The sequence below is a fragment of the Carassius auratus genome, chromosome 17, assembly GCF_003368295.1.
Source record: "Carassius auratus strain Wakin chromosome 17, ASM336829v1, whole genome shotgun sequence".
NCBI classification, from domain to species: Eukaryota; Metazoa; Chordata; class Actinopteri; order Cypriniformes; family Cyprinidae; genus Carassius; species Carassius auratus.
Window position 1 is genome coordinate 16,222,130 of NC_039259.1, and position 25,984 is coordinate 16,248,113.

A 25,984-nucleotide genomic window follows, 5' to 3' on the forward strand; every position below is an offset into this window, starting at 1 on the left:
GGCTCGTTGCAAAATAGCCAATGCGTTTAACAGACTAGAAATGAGAAGATCCCCCAATAACCAACAGGTCTGGTGTTTGGGTGCACTTTGGATTCCCTTTAAGCTATAATGGTGATGGCAAGAGAGTGGTGGATAAAAAAACAACGGTATGTCGCATCTGCAACATGACAGGGTACACCAGCGGGAATAAAAAAAAAAAAAAAAAAAAAATCTGGGATATATGCGTCAGTACTATCTGGGAAAAGACGAAAAAAAGGAGAAACATGCACGCAGCAAACTATCCCTGCAGCATTTAGAGACTATAGCTTACAGGGAATCCAACCCAAACACCAGACCTGTTGGTTATTTTAGGATCTTATATTTCTGGTCTGTTAAAGGCATTCGACATTTTGCAACGAGCCTTCAGCGCGTGCTGAGTGAGCGAGCGCCTTAGGGGCCGTTCACATATCGTGCCTAAAAACGCATGGAAAACGCTAAGCACGTCTTTCTCCTTTCCAAAGCGCTTGGGCAGAAGCGCTCATGAGGCGTCTGTCTTTGCTAAGCAACAATGACGTGCTCTCTCCATGAGACGCGGAAATTTCAGCGAAGGATAAATGGATTTGCAGCTCTAAAAATCGCTTGCAGTAGCTCTGCTACTAAATTTATTTCAAAATTGCAATCCATATACAACTATGATCAGCTGATCCTTCATCTTGGCTGAGCTCTCAACGTTGTTACGGGAAAGGATGAAGCTGATTGGTTAGTTCTTGTCACATGACCCGCGGTGCGCTTGCGGCATTCTGAAAAGTTGAGATGTTTTTACATTTTGCTGTATCTAAAACGTATCGAACCGAACCGAACCGAACCGTGACATCAGTGTATCGTATCGAACCGAACCGTGAATTTTGTGAACCGTTACACCCCTAATATATATATATATATATATATATATATATATACAGTACAGAATATAAATATGACGTATTTTCAGTTGTTTCATACTTTTTTGTTATGTACAGTACAGACCAAAAGTTTGGACACACCTTCTCATTCAAAGAGTTTTCTTTATTTTCATGAATATGAAAATTGTAGAGTCACACTGAAGGCATCAAAGGCTATTTGACCAAGAAGGAGAGTGATGGGGTGCTGCGCCAGATGACCTGGCCTCCACAGTCACCGGACCTGAACCCAATCCAGATGGTTTAGGGGTGAGCTGGACCGCAGACTGAAGGCAAAAGGGCCAACAAGTGCTAAGCATCTCTCGGGGAACTCCTTCAAGACTGTTGGAAGACCATTTCAGGTGACTACCTCTTGAAGCTCATCAAGAGAATGCCAAGAGTGTGCAAAGCAGCAATCAAAGCAGAAGGTGCCTACTTTGAAGAACCAAGAATATTACATATTTTTGGTTGTTTCACACTTTTTTGTTATGTATATAATTCCATATATAATTCCACATGTGTTAATTCATAGTTTTGATGCCTTCAGTGTGAATCTACAATTTTCATAGTCATGAAAATAAAGAAAACTCTTTGAATGAGAAGGTGTGTCCAAACTTTTGGTCTGTACTGTACATAACAAAAAAGTGAAACAACTGAAAATACGTCATATTTATATTCTATACTCTGAGAGAGAGAGAGAGAGAGAGAGAGAGAGAGAGAGAGAGAGAGAGAGAGTGTGTGTGTGTGTGTGTGTGTGTGAGAGAGAGAGAGAGAGAGAGAGAGAGGTGTTCAGAGAGGAGTCTGTTGGATGTTTAGCTGTTATTTGTTTTATGGACTCAATGTTGAAAATGTAAAACATTTCAAACACTGTTGGCAGAAGTGAAAAATAAATAATTTTAGGAAGTTACAATTTTGTTTGATTCCATGATGTATTTTACTGAACATGAGTATTTACAATGCAAATCCAAATTATTTTAATTTACTGACAGTTACTTATATCTTGTCTTTTAACTTTATTAAGATCAGATTCTGCAGGTAAAATAACAATATTAAGGTGACTTGACTTGGACTTGACTTGACATAGCTTGTGACTTGACTTGACTTGACTTGCCAAAGAAAAAAATACTTGGGACTTACTTGAGACTTGAAGGTTAAGACTTGAGACTTACTTGAGACTTGCACATGTGTGACTTGGTCCCATCTCTGGTTTAAGGTACCAGAGGAGGCCATACACATGCGTATTTTGAGGATTTATGGGATATATATATATATATATATATATATATATATATATATATATATATATATATATATATATATATATATATATATATACATATATATATATATGTGTGTGTGTGTGTGTGTGTGTGTGTATATATATACTTTTTAGTGTTCTGAGAATTCAAAATGCTGTTTTTAAACACTCAAATGGGCATCGATAAACAAATACCTAAAGAATTTGAGTCCTATATACTGTATACAATCCAATAATTCCAATAATTATATTTGAATACTCAATACAGACAAATGGGTTTAGATAAACACTTTTCAAATAGTCTTCTGAATATCTCAACATGTTCAAATGTGTATGGATAAACAGCTCTTAAAATAAACAAAAAAATCTTAATACTTTTATCACAATGCATTAAATTAAACAAAAGTGACAATAAAGACATCTAAAGGTAACATATATATATATATATATATATATATATATATATATATATATATATATATATATATAAAATTATATTAAATGTTATATTAAATTATACCAATATTTTACAGTACTACTTCTTTTTAGTACCAATAGTTGTATTGCATCTATCTTTAAAAACACTCTATAGATGTTTAAAACAGTCTTTAAATACTTATAAATTCAAACAAGTATATATGGATAAATACTTTTAAAACAGTCCTTTGGGTAAACACTCAAATGTGAATAGATTACACAGATTAATAACAGTTCTTTGAATCCTCAAAAGCATTTGATATATCTAAAATATATAATCAGAGTGTTTTTGTTTTGTTCTCCACCTTCCTTTCTCTCCAGAAACACTTTCACCATCTCCCACTGGCCTAAGCACATTGGATTCAGTAGTTTATTTTTCATTCAGTAATAGTCCTAAAGATAGCCACTCATTCTGTGTTTTCTGATGGCAAGGACTCCCAAGAGATTGATTTTTCAAACATACACTAAATGAAGCAGGCATGATGACGGCATAAAGGTGTGAAGTGAGAGCTTTTAGAGAGGTGCGAATCATTGTCCGGCTCCAACTACACCATTGAGATATTGGTGTGACTCTAAAACTACACGCTTCCCTGGGGATTAACACATGTTGGTGCATTAAAACCTGTAATGACAACACCCTCAGAAGAAAGTAGTAGTGTCTGAATGTGCTGAACATGACAGAATTACCATAGCAAAACTGACATACAAAAATATAAGATAGTTTATACAAAAAAAGCTAATTATGAGTTCTCACAATTATTATTATTTTTTTGTTGTGAGCTTGTATCAGTCCTAAAATTCTAAATGTTTGCTCAGAGAGATATAAACTCTTGAATTGTGCACTAAAAAGTCACAAATAGTTTTGCACTTTGTCCTACTATTAACCTTTAATTCTGTAGCTATCAATTCTGAATGTCACTGCATGTGACTTACATCTAAATTACTATTTAAATTAAAATTACTATTTTCTTAAGTCAGCAAACCAAGACAAGTCTGTCTATTTTCTACATCATCTCTAAACTTTTTCACAAAAACCATGTACATCTAGAGGTTAATTCAAATGAAATTTCCAAAGGCTGAACCAGTGAAAAAGTGCTTTTCCCTCAAGAGAGCCCAAATTCTCTTACATAAGACAACATTGGCATGTTTTTGAAGCAGGGCACAATTCTTCGCTGCCTGTTTATTGAAACGGTCTGAGCTTAGCCTGAATCAGTAAGATTAGTATTGATCCTTGCGAGGCAGAGTGGCAGTTAACTAAGAGTGTTCTGACTCGCCTCAAGACTAACTGCACTTTTGTTGTCGCTGGACTAATCTCAAGAGCAACTCACAGACAATGTGTTTCATCTAAGCCTAATTAATGATTGTGTGCTCCATTTACAAGTCTTTGCATAAGCAAGCTCTTCTTTAATTACACCAAGTGATCAATGCAGGAACCAGAAGAGGCCTGACAAGACCAGCACCTGCTAACGATTGTCATGTCATGCCGCTCGCTGTATTCTCTAGTCTATATCTTGTTCATTACATGAATAACTATGAATATTATTTGAAGTCAAGCCAGTTCATTGCAGCAGTCTGAACAAAGCATAAAATGGCTAAAAATAAAAAAATGCCCTGAATCCTTTAACTTGCGCAATATCATATTTAACAGAGTCAGAAAGGTGCTGAACCTTTAATACTGTTGTCGCTGCCCTAATATTTGTTTCACTTCCAAATGCTTGAAAATTGGTTTGAACTTTACACATTTAAACAGGAGGTGAACACATGCATGCACAATAAGGTCATTCACTTCTGGTCTATTTCCAAAGCAATAGTAAAGCCATTTTTTTTGTGATTACAGAGATTAAATCTCTGAATAAATGTGTTTTGGCCGTTTCATCAGAGTTGGTCTTATGGGAGAATTATGAGTGTCTAAGAGGGCCTTCAAACGGCATGCTTGCTGTACAAAATCGTCATGTTCTCTTCTAATGGAATTTCACAGTATTAAATGAACTCATTCCCCACTGCAGCCTGAGAACGCAGAGGAGCGGCATACATGCCCACTGGATTTATTGTTCTTTGGTCATGCACACTTTTTCTGCTGTCTTTGGTCTTTTTTTATCCCTTCTCTTCATCTACAGTATTTTCTGTCTTCCTTGAACTATATCTCGAGATGCTGGTAAGCCAGAATGCCTGAGCTGTTGTAACTGTTCCTCTTATCATGTTAATATGATCAAATAATGCTATAGGTAAAAAACAAAAACAAAAGTTGTCTGGTAACAAAAGGTTTTAGGCTCAAACCCCAATACATGCATAATATTTACAGGGTGGGTTTCAGTGATTTGCTATAATAAATAACATTTATTATAAATAATAAAAAAAAAAAATAAAAAAAATTATATATATATATATATATATATATATATATATATATATATTTATAAACACACAACATACATTATGAAAACATATAGAGACGGATAAAAAAAAAAAAAGGTCGGATAAATGCGGTAAGCAGTGTTTTCTTTACCCTCAGATGTGGCTGGAAGGATTACATGAATATCATCCTCCCAGAGTTTCCTTGGGAACACCATATACAGATACCAGACATCTGAAACATTCACAGGGACTCTGGATCCCCTCGGGTAACCTCACCTGATGGAATAATAGGTTGCGATGAGAAAAGTCACGGCTGCAAAAGACCAAATGAAGATAATCCCAGGGGAAAATTATTCTTTGGGAGAGCAGTAATCTCCATCTCAAATGCTGGGTTTTACCATGCGGAGAGCCAAAAGAAAAGTGGCTCCATCCAAGCCTGTGCTGCAATCCAGAATCTATGATATTGCACTAACAGAAGAGCCAAATTGGAGGGGGAAATGTAATGTGATTTCCCATTAGCAGATTAAAAGGTCTTTTATGGCTGCCGTTGCTCTTAAATCTATAGCTACGCTTAAACCACAGCATCTCAACACAACCTAAAAACGTCAGCAAAATGCCATACGAATGTGGTTTCCTTTTCCACTGCGATGCAGATGGTTTAAAAGTGATTTTCACACGTAAGCACCACCCTCTCTGAAACACAGAATATATATTTTCAAATAATAAGGATGATTTAAAAAGAAAAATAATAATACAATGTTACAAAGTACATTTGACACTTTGTCATAAATGCACTAAGAACAATACTATACAATGGATTTAAAGGAATAGTCAACGTAAAAAATTGAAAATTTGCTGAAAATTTAATCACCCTCAGGCCATCCAAGATTTAGTTTGTTCAACAGAACAGATCTGGAGGAAATTTGCTCACCACTGGATCATCTGCAGTGAATGGGTGCCGTCAGAATGAGAGTCCAAACAGCTGATAAAAACATCACAACGATCCACAAGTAATCAACACCACTCCAGTCCAATATTTAATGTCTTGAGTAAGGCAAACATTTTTAATGGATTTCAATGTGAGAAGATAATAGGGGATTCACTTTTCCGTAGTGTTAGTATAAATTATAGGTTCAAATTTTAGCTAAAAACATACGTATTGAAGAATTTGAGTCACTTGAAAGAATGATATATATATATATATATATATATATATATATATATATATATATATATATATATATATAGCTTTATTGTGTATTGGTGTACACCCAAAGCACTTTACAATGCTATGGGGTTGTCTCTCTCACTTACTTTATTATTGATTATTATTATTGATTATTGTGATGTTTTTATCAGCTTTTTTATCAGTGCCAAATACCATTTGAGAACAGTTATGGACGTCCCACTTCTGTTTGGGGCTAATTCAAGACTGAACAGGGATTTGAGCAGATGAACAGCAGAGAAAGCAGTGATACAAGCATTTGAGCATTTAGTAGCAGTATATATTCTGCCTTATGTGAGTGTATGGTCAAGGTAAAAATATTGGTATAATAAAAGATTTGTAATTAGTCACAAATACAGTGCACCATGATATACACACACACACATACAAGAATTATTACACCACTACACAAAACTGGAAAACTGGATAGATAAAAGCGACATGAAGTATAGTACAGTGGCATAAATGGTGTACTCCCCTTCATTCATCCGTAGGGAAGTAAAGTGATTACATTCTGCTATGTGGGGCAATTGATTGTGACATTTAATTTACTTTCCATGCCTTATTTCTTCCCCTCACTAAACCACAGCAACAAAGCCATTGATAATATAATGACTGGACAAATCACATACATCAAAAACAGCACATTCTTATTTTTTTTTTAAAGAAACATTGCTATAAACAAGTATGCTATTGTTGATTTGCACAAGCTTTTTTTGTGGTGGGGGGGGGGTGATTTCAGCAAAAAAGCACAGCAAGCAGCATCAAAGTTCACATGGTTTGAGTGCTTTTTAAGCTTTGCATGATAACAGATTCAATTGTATGTTGATATTCTCTGAATTTTTTTTTTTTTTTTTTATGTGCATATTTAAATTCAGTGCATTTGTGATAGGTTACAAATCAAGGACCATCAACATTTGGAATTATACATTATAGTCATATCAGCAGAACATTTACAATGATTTTTCTCAGAGTCTTTAAAGTTTATTGAAGATGGATATTCTTAAATATTGTGGTTCTCACTGTTACACAATTCAAGAAAAATTATCTTAGGTAAAATAAGATATCTTGTGATTAATAGAGTTGTCTGCCGCTTAAGGGTTTCGTTTTAGAAACAATAGAGCATAAGTCACACAATGTGGAGAACCATAAAATAATAGAGTGTAGTTAATTGGGGAAAACATATCGTATGTATAAAGTTCACTCAATGGTCATATTTTAAGTGATCTCTAAGTGATTAGCTAATTAAATACCAGTGCTTTGCTTGCACAGTAATAGCAAACTGTCCGAAAACAAACCAAAGAACACACCTGAAGCTGAACTTCTACTTCATCGGTCACCTTACAGCAGCGCTGAGCATCTTTTTGTACCCACTGGAGGCTTCAGACCTATTATCAGGGTGATTACATTTGGCAGCTCCAGCCTCAGCTTTTTGATCAAGATGGATGGATGCATTTTATTATTTTTTTTTATTCTGGGCAGACACAGGCTTAACGTTGGCTCTGGGTTTGCTCACAGAGGTCGAGTCTAATTAAGAGATGGAAAGAAAGTGATAAGGAAAAAGCAGCCATTGTCCTTTTCTGACTCAGCAGAGAAAGATGGAGAGAAACTTCTGACTCATCAAGAGAAGGAAAGACAAAGCAGACGAGGAGGGATTGAGACAAAAGTACATAATTGAAGTGAATATGATAGCAGTAGCAATAGTAGTATCATTTAATCAAAAAGCACATTTATTAAAACATAAAACTAAATTTATGCGCTAATCATAATGTGTAATTCACATTAAGATTTTATTTAATTAATAAACTAAAAAAAGAATGCACAAAATGTCATACTGACTACATATAAAGGTTATTTTTAATAGACATTTTGGGCCTCACCCTTCAGCTCAGCTGTTGCTAACCAAGGCAATTTTCCTGACATGACACACAATAGCACATCAGATAAAAGGATAACACAACAGAGATTGTAAAGAGCAAATATCAAGGGGACAGGAAAAAAATGTAATAATGCACTTACACAATTTGAGTGCATCCCATCCACAGAAATTATTAATTACAAGTTTGCACAGTCCCTGGAAACACACTATAGCTGCAATTGGAGCCTGACAGGATTAACTGTGGACACAGTAAATGACACATTATTGTGGATGCTGAAGCTGGGATTCAGCAATTTAGTTTCAGCTGTGAGCTGAGCAGAGAATGACGTAGAAGAGACTTGTTGAGCAGATAACGTCAATCATCTGATGCTTGGCAGCTAAAATCTGCTCTCTAGCCTGAGGGCATTAGTGTGGTGGGGTTTGGACTTCCTGACTGCTGGCTGTTGCCTTCAGCCTGGGGGAAGTGAGGGCTTTTCTGTGGTGCTCTGCTCCTGTGGCCCTTCGACTGGGGTCTAACCTGAAAAAGCTGGCCTGGGAGGGAAGAACAGGGTGTAATTGATCCAAAACTTGCCCTATGGATAAAAAAAATAAAAATAAATAAAAAACGACTTGCTGTGATGTACTCTTTAACACCTGATACAGGTCTAGCTTAGAACATTTATCCCATTACAAGCTCTTGATTGTACTGCATACCATGCATTCAGATAAAACCACTTGTAAATATAATTAAGAAAAAAATCTGTAGAGTTATTTTTATTATTATTTTTATTTGTAGACTGTTATGCATTTCATTTACATTTACACATATTCAAACTTCATACATTGTGATCAGATCAGCATGATCAATGTCAATGCAATTTTTATTTAAAATGTCGGAGCATTTTCTGGAAATATTGACTTAAATTCAAGTTAACACAGGATCATCATTTGAGTTTGAATGATCTATAGAATCAGGGATATTATTTTTATACCGAACATTATAAGAAAAAAAATCTATATAGATACATATATATATATATATAAAAAAAGACAACACCACAACAAAATTACTAATGGAAAAATAAAACAGAAAATATACAAATAAAGTCTAATATTTCAAAGTATTAAAACCATAAGTGTATAAATGGTACTAAAATAACACTGACCAGAATACAGAAAACAAGTCATAAATGACTTTATTTTCCTTTGAAGCTTGACAGCTCCTAGTCACCATACACTTATCTGTCCAGAACTGAGAAGCGTTAACGTTATTCAAACTTTCATCTGTTGTGCTCCACATAAAAATGTTTTCATTCCCTGATTAATTAATTCAGTGTGACTCAAAATTGGCACAAAAAAACATAAGATAAAAAATGAAACCCACAAACAAACACGAAAAGTAAAAACACTCAAATTTATTGATCTGGCATGACATATAAACCACAGTTTCAATCAAAAAAAAAAAAAAGAAAAAAAGGCCCAAAATAAATAACTTATATTTTTTATTTAATTTTGAAACTGCTCTATTAAAATGTTTAATATGTTCAGAAATCCAAAGGAATGTAAAATGAAGACTTTCCATAAAATTCCGCACAGAGGTGAAGTGCACATGGCAGCTGTTCACATGCAAAAGTCTGGGATGCTGCATGATGCAAACATACTTACAGTACTGTGAAAAATATCATTTGGTTACTTTAAAAGAAACTAAACATGCATGAAGCATTTGCTCACACATACTGATCACATGAATAATTAATCACATGATCAGTCAACTTTCATGACTATGGCTGTTAAGTATGGCTGCCTGTTAAGTAAAAAAAAAAAAAAAAAAAAAAAAGAAGAAGACTTTTACTTTCAGCTCTTACTAAAAACAGTCCATGGTCAACCCACAATGCACTTGGTAGTGTGTTGAGTTCAGTACAGAGGGGGTAATGGCTTGGTTACGGCTCTCAGGTTGTGTTGGGTAGGCAGTTGAGGAGGTAACAGACCCATCTGGCCAGCGCGGAGCTGCGGAGCCACTGCACAAGTTCATACAGATCTATCTGAAACAGAGACCAACGCTCAGACAGAGAGATCTGCAGTCGCCTGGTCCGAGATTTGGTTTTACTCCTCTTGTGTCTAAAAGAAAGGCACAGAGACACAGAGAAAGATAAGAAAGACTAAGATCCAGTAGACGATAGGTGAGATTACACTGGTTAAAGTAAATGATTCAGATTGTGTTGGCTCAGGCTTCGTGGTATAATTGAGGACTTTAGAAAGACCACACTAGGTCATGTAATATTAACAGTGTGTGTGTGTGTGTGTGTGTGTGTGTGTGTGTGTGAGAGAGAGCAGTGTCAAGGCCGTAGTAAGTGGGATGTCCTTGGGGGGAAAACAATGAGTCCTCCACTCTCCTGAATGCATCTCACACTGTCAAGGCGAACAGCTTTGAACGGACAAACAGTAAGTGAAATCACATTAATTTCCTTACACGTTCCTTCGGGAATAAGAAAGACGAGGTGAGTGAAAAATAAGGAGAGGGCAATGGTGAAATGCGCTCTAATTTCTGAGTATACAAACTGTACAAATCTTTTTGAGGTGGACAAGTTTGACTTTTCATACAATAGGTGCAGTGTCAGGTTGGAGATGTCACGCTGATATCATTTCCACTATCTGACAGGAGCACAGCGACAGCATGAACAGAATACAGGCTGAAAACAGAAAGCAGGGACTGATGGGAACCCAGGAGTCAGTAACGAATCGACACCCGTCCTATTTGGCCAGAAATCTTGCAAAAATGTCAACAGTGACTTGTTGCATGCTCGGCACACAGGGTCTAAAGGTTTTTGCCAGACCTGCCAAATCTAGAAGAATTGAGCTGAGAAAATGTAGCACAAAATATTTCTTACTAGTCATAGATCTAGTATTATTTAAAAAATATCCATATAATACACACACACACACACCTTTAGGTTGAAAGGCTGCATTATTTGAGTAAAAATACAGTAAAACTATAGTCTGTTCCCACCTTGGGATTAAAAACAAATTGTAATTGCAGTCTGTGGCGAGTGGGGCGGGGCCGAGAGGCGTGGGAACGAGGAGTGAGGCCAGGTGTAGTGATTGGAGATGAGCTACACCTGAGCCCCACCGCCGTATTGAGTCCCACGTAGGAGATGGAAGGATATAAAACTGGAGCGACGACCGTGAAGGACGAGAGAGGACCAGGCCTGGGACATTACTTTATGTGTTTGCTTTTAATTTATGCGCGTCAGTCGCCGTGAGGGGCTGACGCGCTGTTTTGTGTTTATTTTTGGATATTAAAATGAGTTTTGATTGTGCGCCGGTTCCCGCCTCCTTCTTCCCGATGTATATGGAGATGTAATCATTACACAGTCTTTTATCTCACATTTCTGCAATCCCAACTCCCCATCTGAATTTCCCCTTTGCAATTCTAAAATATAAACTCGGAAATGTGAGATATACTCATAATTCTGTGATAGAGTCAGAATCACAATTAGGGCTGGGCGATATATCTAACGATATGATCATGCACATTTAGTCAGTAAATCTGGTTCCTTGATTACCGCTAAATCGCCATCACCTGCTTTCAAATGGAGCAGAATTTAATAGACAGAGCCGTAGATCACTGACCAGCTACGCAATATCGCTTTTATTATCGAAGACGATTCATCTGCAATAATAAACGCAATATTGCGTAGCTTGTCAGTTAGATATATCACCCAGCCCTAATCACAATTACCATTTTTTATTTAATGGCAGTAACTGAACTGTAAACTCAGAATTAAAAGAAAAATTCAGCATTATAACATACAAACTCACAATTATGAGAAATGTCAGAAATGTGAGATAAAAAGTCACAATTTATTTTACTCCATGGTGGAAACAAACTTCCAATAATAAAAAAATATTGTGAAATATTATTACAATGTAAACCTGCTTTCTATTTTATTTATTTTTTAACTTAACTTATTCTTTGAACTTATTCAAAGCCAAGTATGCATGTATACATTTCTATTTATTCATTCATTCATGGATTTTATTATTAAGATTTTTTTTTTTTCGTAAACAGACATTATTTTTTTCAGGATTCTATTATAAATATAAAGCATAAACAGCATTTATTTGAAATGTAAATCTTTTACAACATTATAATGTCTCTACTTTTACTTTTGATCAACTTAATCCATCCTTCCTTGTATACATTTTTTCCAAAAAATATCTTACTGACCCCAAACGTTTGAAAAGTAGTGCGATGTAAGTAATTCCATAACCAAATTTCACATGTGGCACTATAGTTAATTTTAATTCCTGCAAGTATATATTTAGAGAATATATTTAGAAAGAATCTTGTGAATTAACATATTTAATATATCAAAATGAGATATAGTGGATGTTGTCACAGCTGAGCGGGAGATGAATTATTAACCCTGCTCAGCAAGAGGCCTTTCAGTTTGTCTGTCCCTGCCAGCAGACAGAGAATGACAGAAAGAGTGAACCCAGCATGCACCTCCAGTCCTCCTCATTTCTCATTACCATGGATGTGCCCGAAACCTGAAAACGACTACTTTTACAGGATGCAGAGGCATTAATGCACATTTAAAACTGATATATCATAACATCCTCCCTTCATCGGGTGGATTTTCGAGAGCCGCATAAATGCTTCTTCACTGCGTATGATATCCAGCAATCCTATGTGGGCAGCTCAGTGGTCGGTAGAAAGAATAAAAATGGAGTCTGATGGAGGGGTCGAAAAAACTTAACATCAATCGTCTAAACCTAGAAATAAGTCTTGAGTAGTCTTAAACTATTTGCTTGGTTATGGCTAAAGCTCACTCGAAGTTGCATTGATATTGTGTCAGATTTACAGCAATTATAGAACCGCAAATCAGAGATTTTCCTTCTGTTCAAATACTCTTTCTTGGAAAGTATTTATTTCTAGGGAAGCGATCACATTGCCAAAGTACATCACAGATAGATTAAAAAAAAAAAAAAAAAAAAAAAAATCCTTTCAAGTGGGTCACTGTTTACTTAAAAAAAAAATAATAAAAAAAAAAAATAAAAAAAATAGGAAGCAAGCAAATTCTGAGCTTATAATAACTTTAAATAAGAATGCCAAAAATCATTAAATTAAATGTTTAAAAGATTGGTAATGCAAATACAGTAGTTAGAATTGTCATTAAACTCCTATTATATTTTAATAAACATGCAATTCAGATCTGTTAATCAATAGACAGGCTAATATTTGGAATTATTAAATGGAAGATATTACAAAATGTCGAAATGCTAAAATGTAGGACTTTTGTGAATTGTAATTGTGAATTCTGCTTTAAAGTGGCTTACTGCATATGACCCGTCACCAAATGCACGCACTGATTAAAAAAAGGGTAATCAGACATGCAAAAGGAAAAGAAAAGAAAAGATGCTTTTTTTCTTTCTAATTTTCTCCAGACACCATTAAGTATTCTGAAAAGCGCAGGCACACCTCCAGAACCGTGATCACATGGATTGCATTAGTCACTTGTACAGTTAGGCTGAATATAATACTTAACAGTGTGAGGCTACAGAATGACTGCTAATGTCACTTTGCTTTCATGGGGAGACTAAGAAAAATATCCTCATTTCTTCATGACGTTATTTCAGTGTCTGTTTCAAAGAAAAGTGAGTGGGTTGTGTAGACTACAAAGAAAGAACAAGACTCGTGTTTCTGTTCTTTAAAGGAATAGTTCATTTAAAAATTCAAATTCTGTCATTACTTACTCATCTTCATATCGTTCCAAACAATAACACTGTTAGTTTTATCCACGAGACAAAAAAGCATTAAGTTTAAGTCATTTTATAGAGAGTTCATCGTCAGCAGAGCTCCAGAAAATGATAAAAACACCATAAAAGCACTGTTTTCCAAGCCATCTTACAGATTTTTAGCATGCCATTTTTGAATTCTGGATGCAGACACAGGTTAGATGCAAGCTTGTTTTATTTTTACTTTTTTATTAAGTTTATATATATATATATATATATATAGCAGAGCTCCAGAAAATGATAAAAACACCATAAAAGCACTGTTTTCCAAGCCATCTTACAGATTTTTAGCATGCCATTTTTGAATTCTGGATGCAGACACAGGTTAGATGCAAGCTTGTTTTATTTTTACTTTTTTATTAAGTTTATATATATATATATATATATAACCTTAGGCCTTACAGGTCTAAGGTTGAGTAAATGAATGCAGAATTTTCATTTTTGGTTGAACTATTCCTACATCTTTAAAAACCTAACTCGTCGTAATAGATGATACTGCAAACATTTCAGCTCACATCAAACTAAATCAGTGTGTGATGGTCCGGTTACTTCTCTAGGTCTGTCTTTCTCTTTCTGCTGTTTCTGTGAGCACAGCAATTGGTAATGGATTTTAGATTCTGCATTCTGCACTTTGCTGCCATTTGGTTTTAATAAAGAGGCGCTGAGGCAGACGACATTGAGTTTCATGTCTGGGTGCTTCTCTCTTTCTGTATCGTGCTGAAATCCTTTACGAGCAGACGTGAGTGTCTTTGCGCTGACAACCGTCAGGAGCCCTCCTTCAAATCTGAACGATTTTCTCCTCCAATCATCGTGTTCTTCATTAGAATGGTGAGAACAAATCAATTTGATCACTGCTCAATGCTGTGGAAAGTACAATGTAGTACAATATAGTGACATTCCTTTCAGGGTGGGGGAGGCTGTGTGTCTGAGTGCATTTAAATGCTCTGTGAGGTCCCACAGAGTCCGCTTAAATGAACGAGAGTTCCTGCGGCGCATGGGATAGTGTCTGTGGGTTACTGGTGTGAGAGAGATGACACTGTCTTTGAGCATTGAGATTACATCAGGGACTTTAGCTCCACAGCAGATCATGCAGAGATGAGCCAATGAGAGCCCACTGAACAGAGAGAATGAGGCATTTAAGAGCAGACACACTCCTAATGTGTGGGAACCGGTTCGTTCGCCTGCTGCAACTCTAACCTTGTGACTATTCAAGAAATGTGGCATTGAATATGGCAGAACCTTACTATTGTAGAGAAGAGACTTAAAAGAAAGAAAGGATTAATATATATGTGAATAGTTCATTTGCAAAATGAATATTTTTTTTTCATTGTGCCTTCCAATTTATCTTAATCAAACTGCAGTTAGGTTATTTTAATTAGGTTAACAAAATAACAAAAAATACAGATAACGAACACACAAAAAAACATGATAATAATAAAAAACATGATTTTTAAAAATGTTTAAAAACATATCTGCTTTTGCAAATAAACTCCTCTATAAATGTAATTTATATTATCAATATTTCAAATCAGTATTAAATAATTATTAGACATTTATTTGAAAAAAAAAAAATGTCATTTTATGAGTATAATTATTATTCATTTAAAAATAAAAAAACTAATCCTTGAGATGCTAAAACTAAGTTTTCAGAATCATTACAGTCTTTAGTGCCATATGATCCTTTAGAAATCATTCTAATAAGCTAATTTGGCTTCTCAAGAAACATTTCCTATCACTACCACAGTTGTGCTGCTTAATATTTTTTGTGAAAATCATAATAAATGGTTTTTTTATCTATCTATCTATCTATCTATCTATCTATCTATCTATCTATCTATCTATCTATCTATCTATCTATCTATCTATCTATCTATCTATCTATCTATCTTATCTTGAGAAATGAAATGGCAACCACTTTATTGTCGCTGATGTCTTACCTGGCAATAGCACGAGTACAGCAGCGGGACATGTTGATGAAGGAGCTGGAGCTGGCTCTAGTCTGCAGGATAGTCTCGATGCCTCTCAGCAGGTCGTTGGTTTTCAGAAGCAGCAGCATCTGTCGGGGAACCCGGTTCAGCAGCTCACTGATCTGAGGGAGGTACAGCGCTGCATTCGTTCGGATCTCCACATCCTGGGAGGCAAAACAAAACAGTGCTGTTAGAAAGTTACACTATTTTAAGACAATATTAATTTGATTATACTAAACAGAATGAACAGGATATTCTTAAAAAATGTGCCTTGATGAAAGTCACTCAAAGGGGTTTGTAATGATATTTAAATAAATAATGAGAGAATTTAATTTTGGTGCTAGTCTTTTAAGCAGCCTACATAAGAGATGATCTCTAGCCTTGCTTTTCTAAAGGTATGCCCACCTAAATAAGTTATTAAAATATTCAGTATTAGGGGGCAGAGTGCAGAGAAGTGTGTGTGTGTGTGTGTGTGTGTGTGTGTGTGTGTGTGTGTGAGAGAGAGAGAGAGAGAGAGAGAGAGAGAGAGAGAGAGAGAGAGAAAGCAGGGTGCAGGGAAATGGAGTAGCTTATTTCACAGACAACTGAGAAACTAAGTGCTTGAAACTGCGACTGTGAAGATTAGCTATTTTGGCTCTGTCACTTCGGCAACATCAGCCCCCTGAGTTGCTACTCCCGGCAAATTTTTATTAGTAATCAGGCATGAAAACCTCCCTTCCTTCTCCTGCTCGATTGGAAAAATAAGATTCCACAAGATGTAAACAGTAGCCACATTCAAGTCCAGTCTGTAAGCAGATCTTTATACATGTGCAGTCTCTGACTAAGCAGTATGCTGTAATTTACCTTACTCGATGCATTATATATATATATATATATATATATATATATATATATATATATATATATATATATATATATATATATATATATATATATATATATATATATATATATATATATATACACTGTATATATACACACACACACACACACACACACAAGCATTGATAATAAAAAATGTTTCTGGAAAGACAATTCAGCATATTAGAATTATTTCTATGTGACACTGAACACTGGGTTAATGGCTACCAAAAATTCAGATCTACCATTACAAAAATCAATCACATTTTACAAGATATTGATACAGAAAACTTGTAATAATATTCAACAATATAGTATTTTTGGTCAAATAAATTCTGCTTTAGTGAGCGTAATAAAAAAAATATATATTTTCCAAAAATTGACCACAGATGTAACATATGTATATAAAATGGCACATGCTACATGGAAAATAGCTGAAAATGAATAATAATGGACAACTCAACATACACACCGACAGTACAGACAAAAAATACTTACTGTTATGAAAATCTGTGGACTTTTTCTGTGGAGGTTTGACAACAGCGTTAATTTGCATTAACAGCTATTAAATCCACTGTCCAGCAGACCAAGTGATTAAAAATCACAATTAACAATCACAAACCTCGATTAAGGCAATTAAACTTCATTTAGTCTTTGCAAAAGCACAAGCCTATAGTACCACAAAGTGACAACGTTGTAGAACACGAAGAACAAAGAGCTGTATGACTGCAAGATTTGATTTAGATTTACCCAGAATGCAAAATGTGCTTCATTTTAAAAGGCCCACTGACATAAATTCCAATAATGTCTTACTTTAATTTAAAGAGCCTATGAGCAAAAACAAAAAAGTGATACTTTGTTGTACGAATCAGCATCCTAGTGGTTAAATATCTTGACTAGTAACTAAATGGCTGCATGTTGAAACCCCACAAGAACCCGGGGTTGTTCCAGATAATGTTCTTTTGAAACATGTTTGAAGTCTCTATAAACCAAAATGATAGGGTTACACTACATATGGGTTGTGATGGCACTGAAGTATTTTTTGCTCTCGGCTGTGCTGGGGTGTGGTGTGAAGAGCAGCCGAAATGAATGTGACAGTAGGTGGGTTCGACTGAACATTTCAGACACCCTTTGTCCTGTCCTGAAACAACCCCACTTCTCAGAGTATACACATACTCGAAAGAATCACAAGGATGGAAGGGACCAACAACCCGAGTGCAAAACTCATAGGGCCCTATTTTAATGATTTAAACGCAAAGTGTAAAGTGCATAGCAGGTGCACTCAGGGCATGTCCAAATCCACTTTTGCCATTTTAGCGATGGAAAAACGGTCCATGTGCTGGGGTGCATTTTTAGAAGGGGTTGTCCCTGTTCTGTTAAAGAGTAATGGGCGTAACATTCAATACACCGCTAAGAATGTCATCTCCCATTCCCTTTAAGAGTGAGATGTGATCGCGCCAGTGCAGATCGCTATTCACATGGCAGAATTTGTTGGCGGAAAAGCTGAACGCTTCTCAAGCGAAGAAACTTCTCAGCTCGTGCGCGAAGTTAAAAGCGCGCGAGCAGATCATGTTCGGGACAAGCAGGAATCCACCAAAGCTCGGTGCGATGAGTCAGTTAATATATATGTGTGTGTATTGGCACGATTGTTCAATTAAGCCAATTTCATTCATCATTATAAGTAGTAATATGCTGAATTGCAAATAGGTAGCCTAATTCTAATACACGCAATGACTATCCATCATTACATTTTTATATTTATGTAGCCTACACAATAATATTCTTTTACACTGTAATCCTTTTGTTTTTAATATTTGGCATGTTTGTGTGATGCGCATCCCTGTGTGTGATAAGCAAAGTCAACACGCACTGTGGACCCGCCCAGAGGCGCATTTTCTACCAACGCGCTCTTTAAATAACAAAAAAAATATATATATTGCACCATTGACTTTAGACCAGGTTTGAGTTGGTCTATGGCGCAGTCTGCTTTCAGGTCCTTAGAATAGCAATGCACCAGCGATGCTCCTGAACACACCACTTTTTTAGACCAGCACGCCCAAGGGCACACAAATGGGCGCAAACGCATTTGCTAATTAAACGACGTGACGCTGGATGGGAAAATGCGAACGTTGCCAGACTGAAACTAGCAAATAAAATTGCGCTGCGCCTTGCGCCGGGTGTATGATAGGGCCCTTAGTGTTCTTCAAAATTAGATCATACTACCAATATATAATAATAATGTATTATATTAAGATCTAATTGTTTATGCAAGCAGCCCCTGATGGTATCACATGGGCATGGCTCCCAATTTGGCATCGACCTGGTTGTATCTGGCTCTATTTTACCTCAGGGCTAATCTATCCTGAGAGGGCCAGGAGCCAAGAGACATGTCTGGGGCCTGCAGAGACCCATGAAGACCCCCAGCAGTCCAGGACCCACAACAAGCTGCTGCAACAGCCAGGACAGGTGTAGAGCTGCCTCAATGCCAAACACATGTCTCTGGAATAATGGAAGTGTACCAGCAAGATGAGAAAACAGGCCCAGAGGAACAAAATGATCAAGACATAATAAAGGATAGATAACACATAAAATCCACCCAGACCAAATATAGAATCAAAGCTGAAAACCAAGTCATTCTGGACCATAAGTGCATTTACACATCACCGCCCATATTTATATATGAGCCTATCAGGAATGGAAACCATAATTTAATAATTGTAGTTCCTTTTAGCCAAATAAGTTTATTTCAGTAATAAATACACAAAAAGTCTTGCAAAATTTGTGTTGATGCTATTGAGACAACATAAAGGAAATGCAATAATTGGCCTTAACTACTGACTATATTAGACACCAATACTAAAACATAAATGTGAACACTATTCATTCATTTTTATGTAAAAACTTTAGCTACACAAAGCCATACAAACAATCCCTCAAATAAAAATAACTCACAATATGTGCAGCATCATTGTAAATTGTATGCGCTTTGGTTTTAATTCACTCAAAAGAACCAACTTGGAGTCATATGCTCAGAAATTGGAATGCACTGATTTCACTGTATGGTTTTGATTCACTAAATCAAACCGATTCATAAGTGTCACTTGTTTGGGAATTGGGCTAAACTGTTCAGACTGTATGTTTTTTATTAACCAAAAAGATCTGTGGATTCTAGTTCAGCTGAGGTTTGACAACAGCAGTTAAACTAATTTGCATTAACAGCTATTAATTCCACTGTCCAGCAGACCAAGTGATTAAAATCACAGTTCACAATTAACAATCACAAACCTCGATTAAGGCAATTAAACTTCATTTACTCTTTGCAAAAGTATAAGCTTATAGTACCACAAAGTGACAACATTGTAGGACACAAAGCACAAAGAACTGTATGACTGCAAGTTTAGATTTAGATTTACACAGAACGTATGTTTTGGTCACACTGATTCCCTAAAAAGAACAGATTCATAACAGACACTTGTTTGGGAACCGGATTGCATTGTTCGCACTAAATAGTTTTTGATAGACTAAAAAGAACTGGTTCCTAGAAGTCATTAATTTAGGGATCATTTGGACTATACTAGCTGCACTTGATGGTTTTGAATCACTAAAGAAACCATCTCAGAGTCTATAAAGAGTCTGACCACACTAGGCAGCGCCTGCTCTACACTGTAGATTCAGTACCGGCTAAACACTATTTTACAGTGTTTTGTCCAAACTTAATGCATGAATGAGAACAATTAATGAACACATGCTGGTCTGATAAACAACAGCAACAAGAACACTAGAACAGAATGTAAGCTTATCACAACAGAAGCTGTTTATATCTAGAAGAACATTACACCGATAATATAAACTGGTCATGCAAATATTGATTCAGACCACTTTGGGCATTAGAAACTAATGTATTAAGTGGATATCAAGCATAAACTGCTATGAAAGTGTATAATGTAGCCTCTTTCAGAAAATAAATTGAGCATTTTTATATCAAGGAACATGTGCCATGACTCAATCTTTGGATTAAGTTCAGACGGAAGCCTGACATAAAGGTTAAATCCTTTTCTAGAAAATCAAAATGAGTGATGAAGTGCAAACTGTACAACCACAGTCTAGATACACAGCCATTGGTCAGAGTCAGAACATCTGAAAGGATTTTCATCACACATTGGCAATCACCTAAAGTAAGCAGCAAAGCAGGTCAGGGTGTCAAAATCCCAAACATGTTCTGTTATAAAAGGGAAGTCAATGCAAAGACAATTTCCCAAAAGAGAGTTCCCAGAAATTACTTTGGTTCCTTGGCAGGATAAAAAGTATGGTCATCCAAGTGCACTCCAGCAGCAACAGCATTTTAATAACTGATTGCTGTGCTATGACTTGAGCTTTGAAAAACATGTGCAAGCTCCATTTTCCTGTCCATTTATCTGCTAATCCTTAAATCTCAATCTCTACAATTTCGTCGGAGGGGTGGGGGGATTAGGTGCTAAATTAAGTGGATTTAAATTTGCTATCGCTTGGGTGGGATTTACAGGCGCCGGCAGCAGAAGCCGGCAGAAGTGAGGGGTTCGGATTAAAATAGGACACTGAACACTTGGTCTATGACCTCAAGCTACTGCTCCAACATCCAACCCATATGCCCCCACATCTCTCTGCATATATAACCCACCACTTGCAGCAACAATAAGACAGCGACACATGCGCTCCATCCATGTGCACACATTCTCTTTAAAGAAAGACTAACTTGACAGACTCACTGCTTTGTTTCCTGTGGTGCAGTATAGCTGGTTATAGTCCAAGACTGACTATGAGCCTGTTCCAATGTTCCCCATCTCTGGACTGAGTCAGTTCGGATTAAAAGTCTTCTATGAGATTGCCACCCCTCATTTTTTTGGACAAATGTAAAGCCCATACCCTAGAGTTTACTTTGAACTGTGCAGATTTTGTTCATTTTACATGAATAAATAATTACATATTGAAGAATTAATAAAAAATGACATTTTCAACTAGCGTTCTCTATTTATTTTCTATTCTTTCAACTTGTTTATATATTTAAAAAAATGTTAACCCTCTAACACTAGCGTTATCTACTTTATCTCGATTCTATCTTCTTGTTTTAAAAAAAATTTACAAAAAAATTGCTACAAGACTTATCACATAACTTGGTTTTAATTGCTTCTATTGTCATCATTTGTAAGTAGCTTTGCTAAATGTAATTATATATATATATATATATATATATATATATATATATATATATATATATATATATATATATATATATATATATATATATACATACATACATACATACATACACATACACACACACACACACACACACACACACACATATTATATTTATAAATTCATTATTTATTTATTTATTTATTAATGTTTAACATACTGGCTTGCAAGTAAATTTTTATATTTACAAAAGCAACTAGAAGTATTTTTTTTATTACTATAAAACTTTCCATTACTTCTGCAGACCATTTTACAATTTTCCTATATTTCCAGGTTTTTCATGACCGTGAAATGCATGGTAATTGTGTTGCGTGTGAAGGTTCACAATAATTTTGCAAATTCAAAAATGAGTCAGCCAAAAAAAATCTGCCATAAAGCTTAATCTTCATGCCTTTCAACCTAAGTTTTACATTTTATAATTTTATTAGTTTAATTTACTTGAAGAGTAACTCAGTGTAACATCACACATTATACTTCTTGTCCGTATTTTTCACATGCCTGATGACGCATTCTGCCTTTCAGCAGCCGTGCACAATATCTCTGCTTTCGTCTTCTGCTTTTGAAGTTAGTCTGCACATCAAAATTCAACTACAAGGCATCTCTCCACTTTAAAGACGAGGGGTAATCATGAGGTAAGTCACCCTGCTGCTCAGTTCATGCGCCATTGTCCCCTGATGACTCTTGGGTGGACGTGGTGCACTGCATAAAAGGGTCAATCGCTCAATGTGGACATGAATTGGACAAAATCAGAGAGAGATTGACTGTGTTGTTCTACCAGCTCAGACAGCTGGAGAGAGACAGTCCTGATTAGCCATGCCTTTCTCTATCCCTGCCTGTTCTGTACAAGCAGAAGTTGAGAATATGGTCATGTCCTAGCGGCCCTCCCTCTGGGGATCTTGGTGAGCAGTAAGAGAAGGCCCAGGACTGCACATAACTAACCGGCCAACGGAGTCACTACCCATCAAATCAGTCAGAATTCAGGAGCATTGAGATTGATAGTCAGGCCTCAGTCGAATACTTAATGAAGAAAAATTCACAGCTGGCCCTAGGAGGAAATAAGGCAGAGGACGTTAAAATAACAATGCAACAGTCCTTCTGCATATTCAAGAGTGCTTCAAATACACATTCCATTTCATCCCCATGAGGAGTCAAAATCACTACATAAAAGGATTAACCGCTTAGTGCTCTCAGCTCTGCAGCTTTCTGTATCAAGGCACTGAGGAAATGGGTCAGTCTGATCAAGAGAATGGAGGGCCATTGGGAGATTTGGAGAAATGTTGGCGAAGCCACCTTCTGATCTGAGTAAAGGCCTATATGCGGTACAAATAAGCAAGAAACATGCACAAAAAGATTTTAAAACAATGCATTTCTATCAATCTTTTAAAAATATTGCATTAAGGATTATCAGTTATTCAGACATTACGTTGATATTTAAGAGAGAAGTAAAGGTTCAGGGAATCTAAACTTTTTCAAAAGAATGCCAAAGATCTGAAAAGTTAATAGTTTGTAAATATAATACATTAATGCGTTTACATCAACTAAATCAACATAGTACCAGAACTGTTTATTGTAAAGTAGTAACAAATATACCACATAAAAAAAATTTGGCATACTTACAAAAAACAAAATTGAACTTTTGAAATAAATAGTGCAAATATGCAAAACGACATTTCTGAGATATATAAAAATGTAAATGTTTATTGACATTTATAAATGCAAAACTGCATAAACACTGGGCCGCTAACATATACAATAACTGGATGATGCAGAAACAACACATTTTTAATGACTTCAAAGTAGTAACTGTGTCTGAATGCTTTAAAGAATAGAAAAAAAGAAGAAGAAATTACTCAAAAGTTTGAAGAGAGACGAGGTACAGTACTTTTCTATTTTGCAAAATGGCCCAGAGGTACAATAAATACCAAGCTGACTTGGCAAATGTGACACTGGTTTCTTGTGGCCAAATGCTGATAAGTGCAAACAGACCCTGTTCACTTTTAAAAAATAAAATACATTTCCAAACAAAAGGCTAAACCAACAAACCTTGAAGTAAATTTGTTCCACATTGAGACAATATGCCTGAGACCTTTCAAGCATTAATACCAAGAAAAGCTATGGAAAATATCTGGGTTATGATTTGATATAACTGTGACCATCCGACTTCACAGACCATAGAAGAAACCTCTACTGTAAATGGAATTAAAATGTCACGTCTTTACTCATCCACTGAGAACGTACGCAAGCATGATGCTTTTAATGCATGTTTACGAAAGCTGCGGCTTTTAATAACGTCAGTGGGGTTAGTAGTAGTCAAGATTTATGATTTACTGCGTACATGAAGGGAGGCTGGTAACTATTACATTTTTTACACATCAAAAAATTATTTAACTGCTTAAATGCAAGCTCGCTGGATGGAGGGCTATTTAGAACTCAGCTTTCTGACAGTAAGCCACCCCAGGACAACCCAACTTTCTACAGCTGTCCGCCAAATAAAAAGGCCCGAGCCACTCAGAGGAGAGCTTAAGCTCTTTCTTTTAGCTGAGTGTGTGCCCCTGTCACAAAGCCTGAAGCTCAACATTAGCTACTGAAGGGTACTTCAGAAACAGAGGCCCAGACTGAAACAAGCACACTCAGGATTTTGTTTGTTTGTTTGTTTGTTTTCCCACTCTTTCTCTAAAGCGGGAAAAAAGGTGAGACTGGCAGGTCTGAAACCATGTAGGGATAGACTTTCAGAACTCACCCTTCTGTTAACTCTGACTCTCCTCCTCTCTGATGGACAAATAAAAACAACTGACCACGGGAGACCTGGACATGCTAGCATATAGGTTTATATAGCAGACAGGTCAAACACTCTCTCCCTCAACCATATGCCGCTGCGGGGCAGACATTATGAGACACGGGTCTGATCAGCGAGGACAGTGCTATGAACAGCCAAAAAAACTCTCCCCTGGGATAAACACAAAACCAATTGCACTGGAGGGAGGCTATTCGTCCTGCCACCACAATTCATCATTCACATATAGGACTTTAAGGGCTCTATGCATACAGAGTATTATTAGCAGGGGGTAAGAGTCCATGCTTTCCAAAAAAAAGCTTAAACTTACTACAAAACAAAACACACATATATATGATTATGTAATTTTTTTATTGTATGTAGGTCTATGTGTTATATATATATATATATACACACACACACAACTAAAATTATATTACATATATATATATATATATACATATACATATATATATATACATATACATATATATATATACATATACATATATATATATATATATATATATATATATATATATATATATATATATATATATATATATATATAACATACATTTATTTTTATGAAATTAAATGTTTAATCAATGTGTTTCTATAAAATTTCCTTAAGGTTTAATATTCTTATCTTTCCATTTGTATGTCTTCTCTGTCTGTCTATCTGTCTTCGCTTTAAGGAAAATTAAAAAATTTAGCCGAGATGATAAATCTTGGCTAAATATATTAATATACAGTATTAATATAAATTAGACATGTCTCATCTTCTTTCCATCTTAGCACTTACAGTTAAATACTTGAAATAAGTGATGCACATGAACATAAATTGTCAAAATAAAAACTTTTGGATTTCTTACAATTTTTTTTATTTATTATTAGTTTTAATATTTCTTTTGATTGACAGTTCATGCATGTATAAAGCTCATTGCCCTGACCCTCCTAATTTCTGAGCTCTATAGATGTCCTGAGCTGAGAGATTTCAAGGAAACAGTCGTTTTACATTTTAAGAACATGCTGCTTTTCTCTGCTGTCAAGAACTGAAAAACACAGTCAGACAAAACAATCCATTTAAAGATGGAGAAAGAATGTCAGAAAAGACGAAGACTTTAGCACATACTAGATGAACAATGCAGGAACTTGCATTTAGGCGGTCATATCGTTTCTGAGAAGTTTAAAGGGCAAAGCTATTATGTTCAATTCCATGTTCTCAGCAACATTTGAGAGGGTCAACTTTGTCAGAC

The 25,984-nt window shown here is 35.8% G+C and overlaps 1 protein-coding gene across 1 annotated transcript in view; it reads right to left on the reverse strand.

Moving 5' to 3' along the window:
* Window positions 1-9,571: 9,571 nt before the first annotated feature.
* adck1 (aarF domain containing kinase 1) overlaps window positions 9,572-25,984 on the reverse strand; it is a 99,857-nt gene continuing 83,444 nt past the window's right edge. Inside the window, exons 10-11 of the mRNA XM_026286084.1 lie at window positions 15,827-16,020; window positions 9,572-10,208 (exon numbers count right to left, since the gene is read on the reverse strand). Of these exons, the coding sequence (XP_026141869.1) occupies window positions 10,040-10,208; window positions 15,827-16,020 (363 nt within the window). The 3' untranslated portion in view covers window positions 9,572-10,039. The remainder of the gene's footprint in view (window positions 10,209-15,826; window positions 16,021-25,984) is intronic.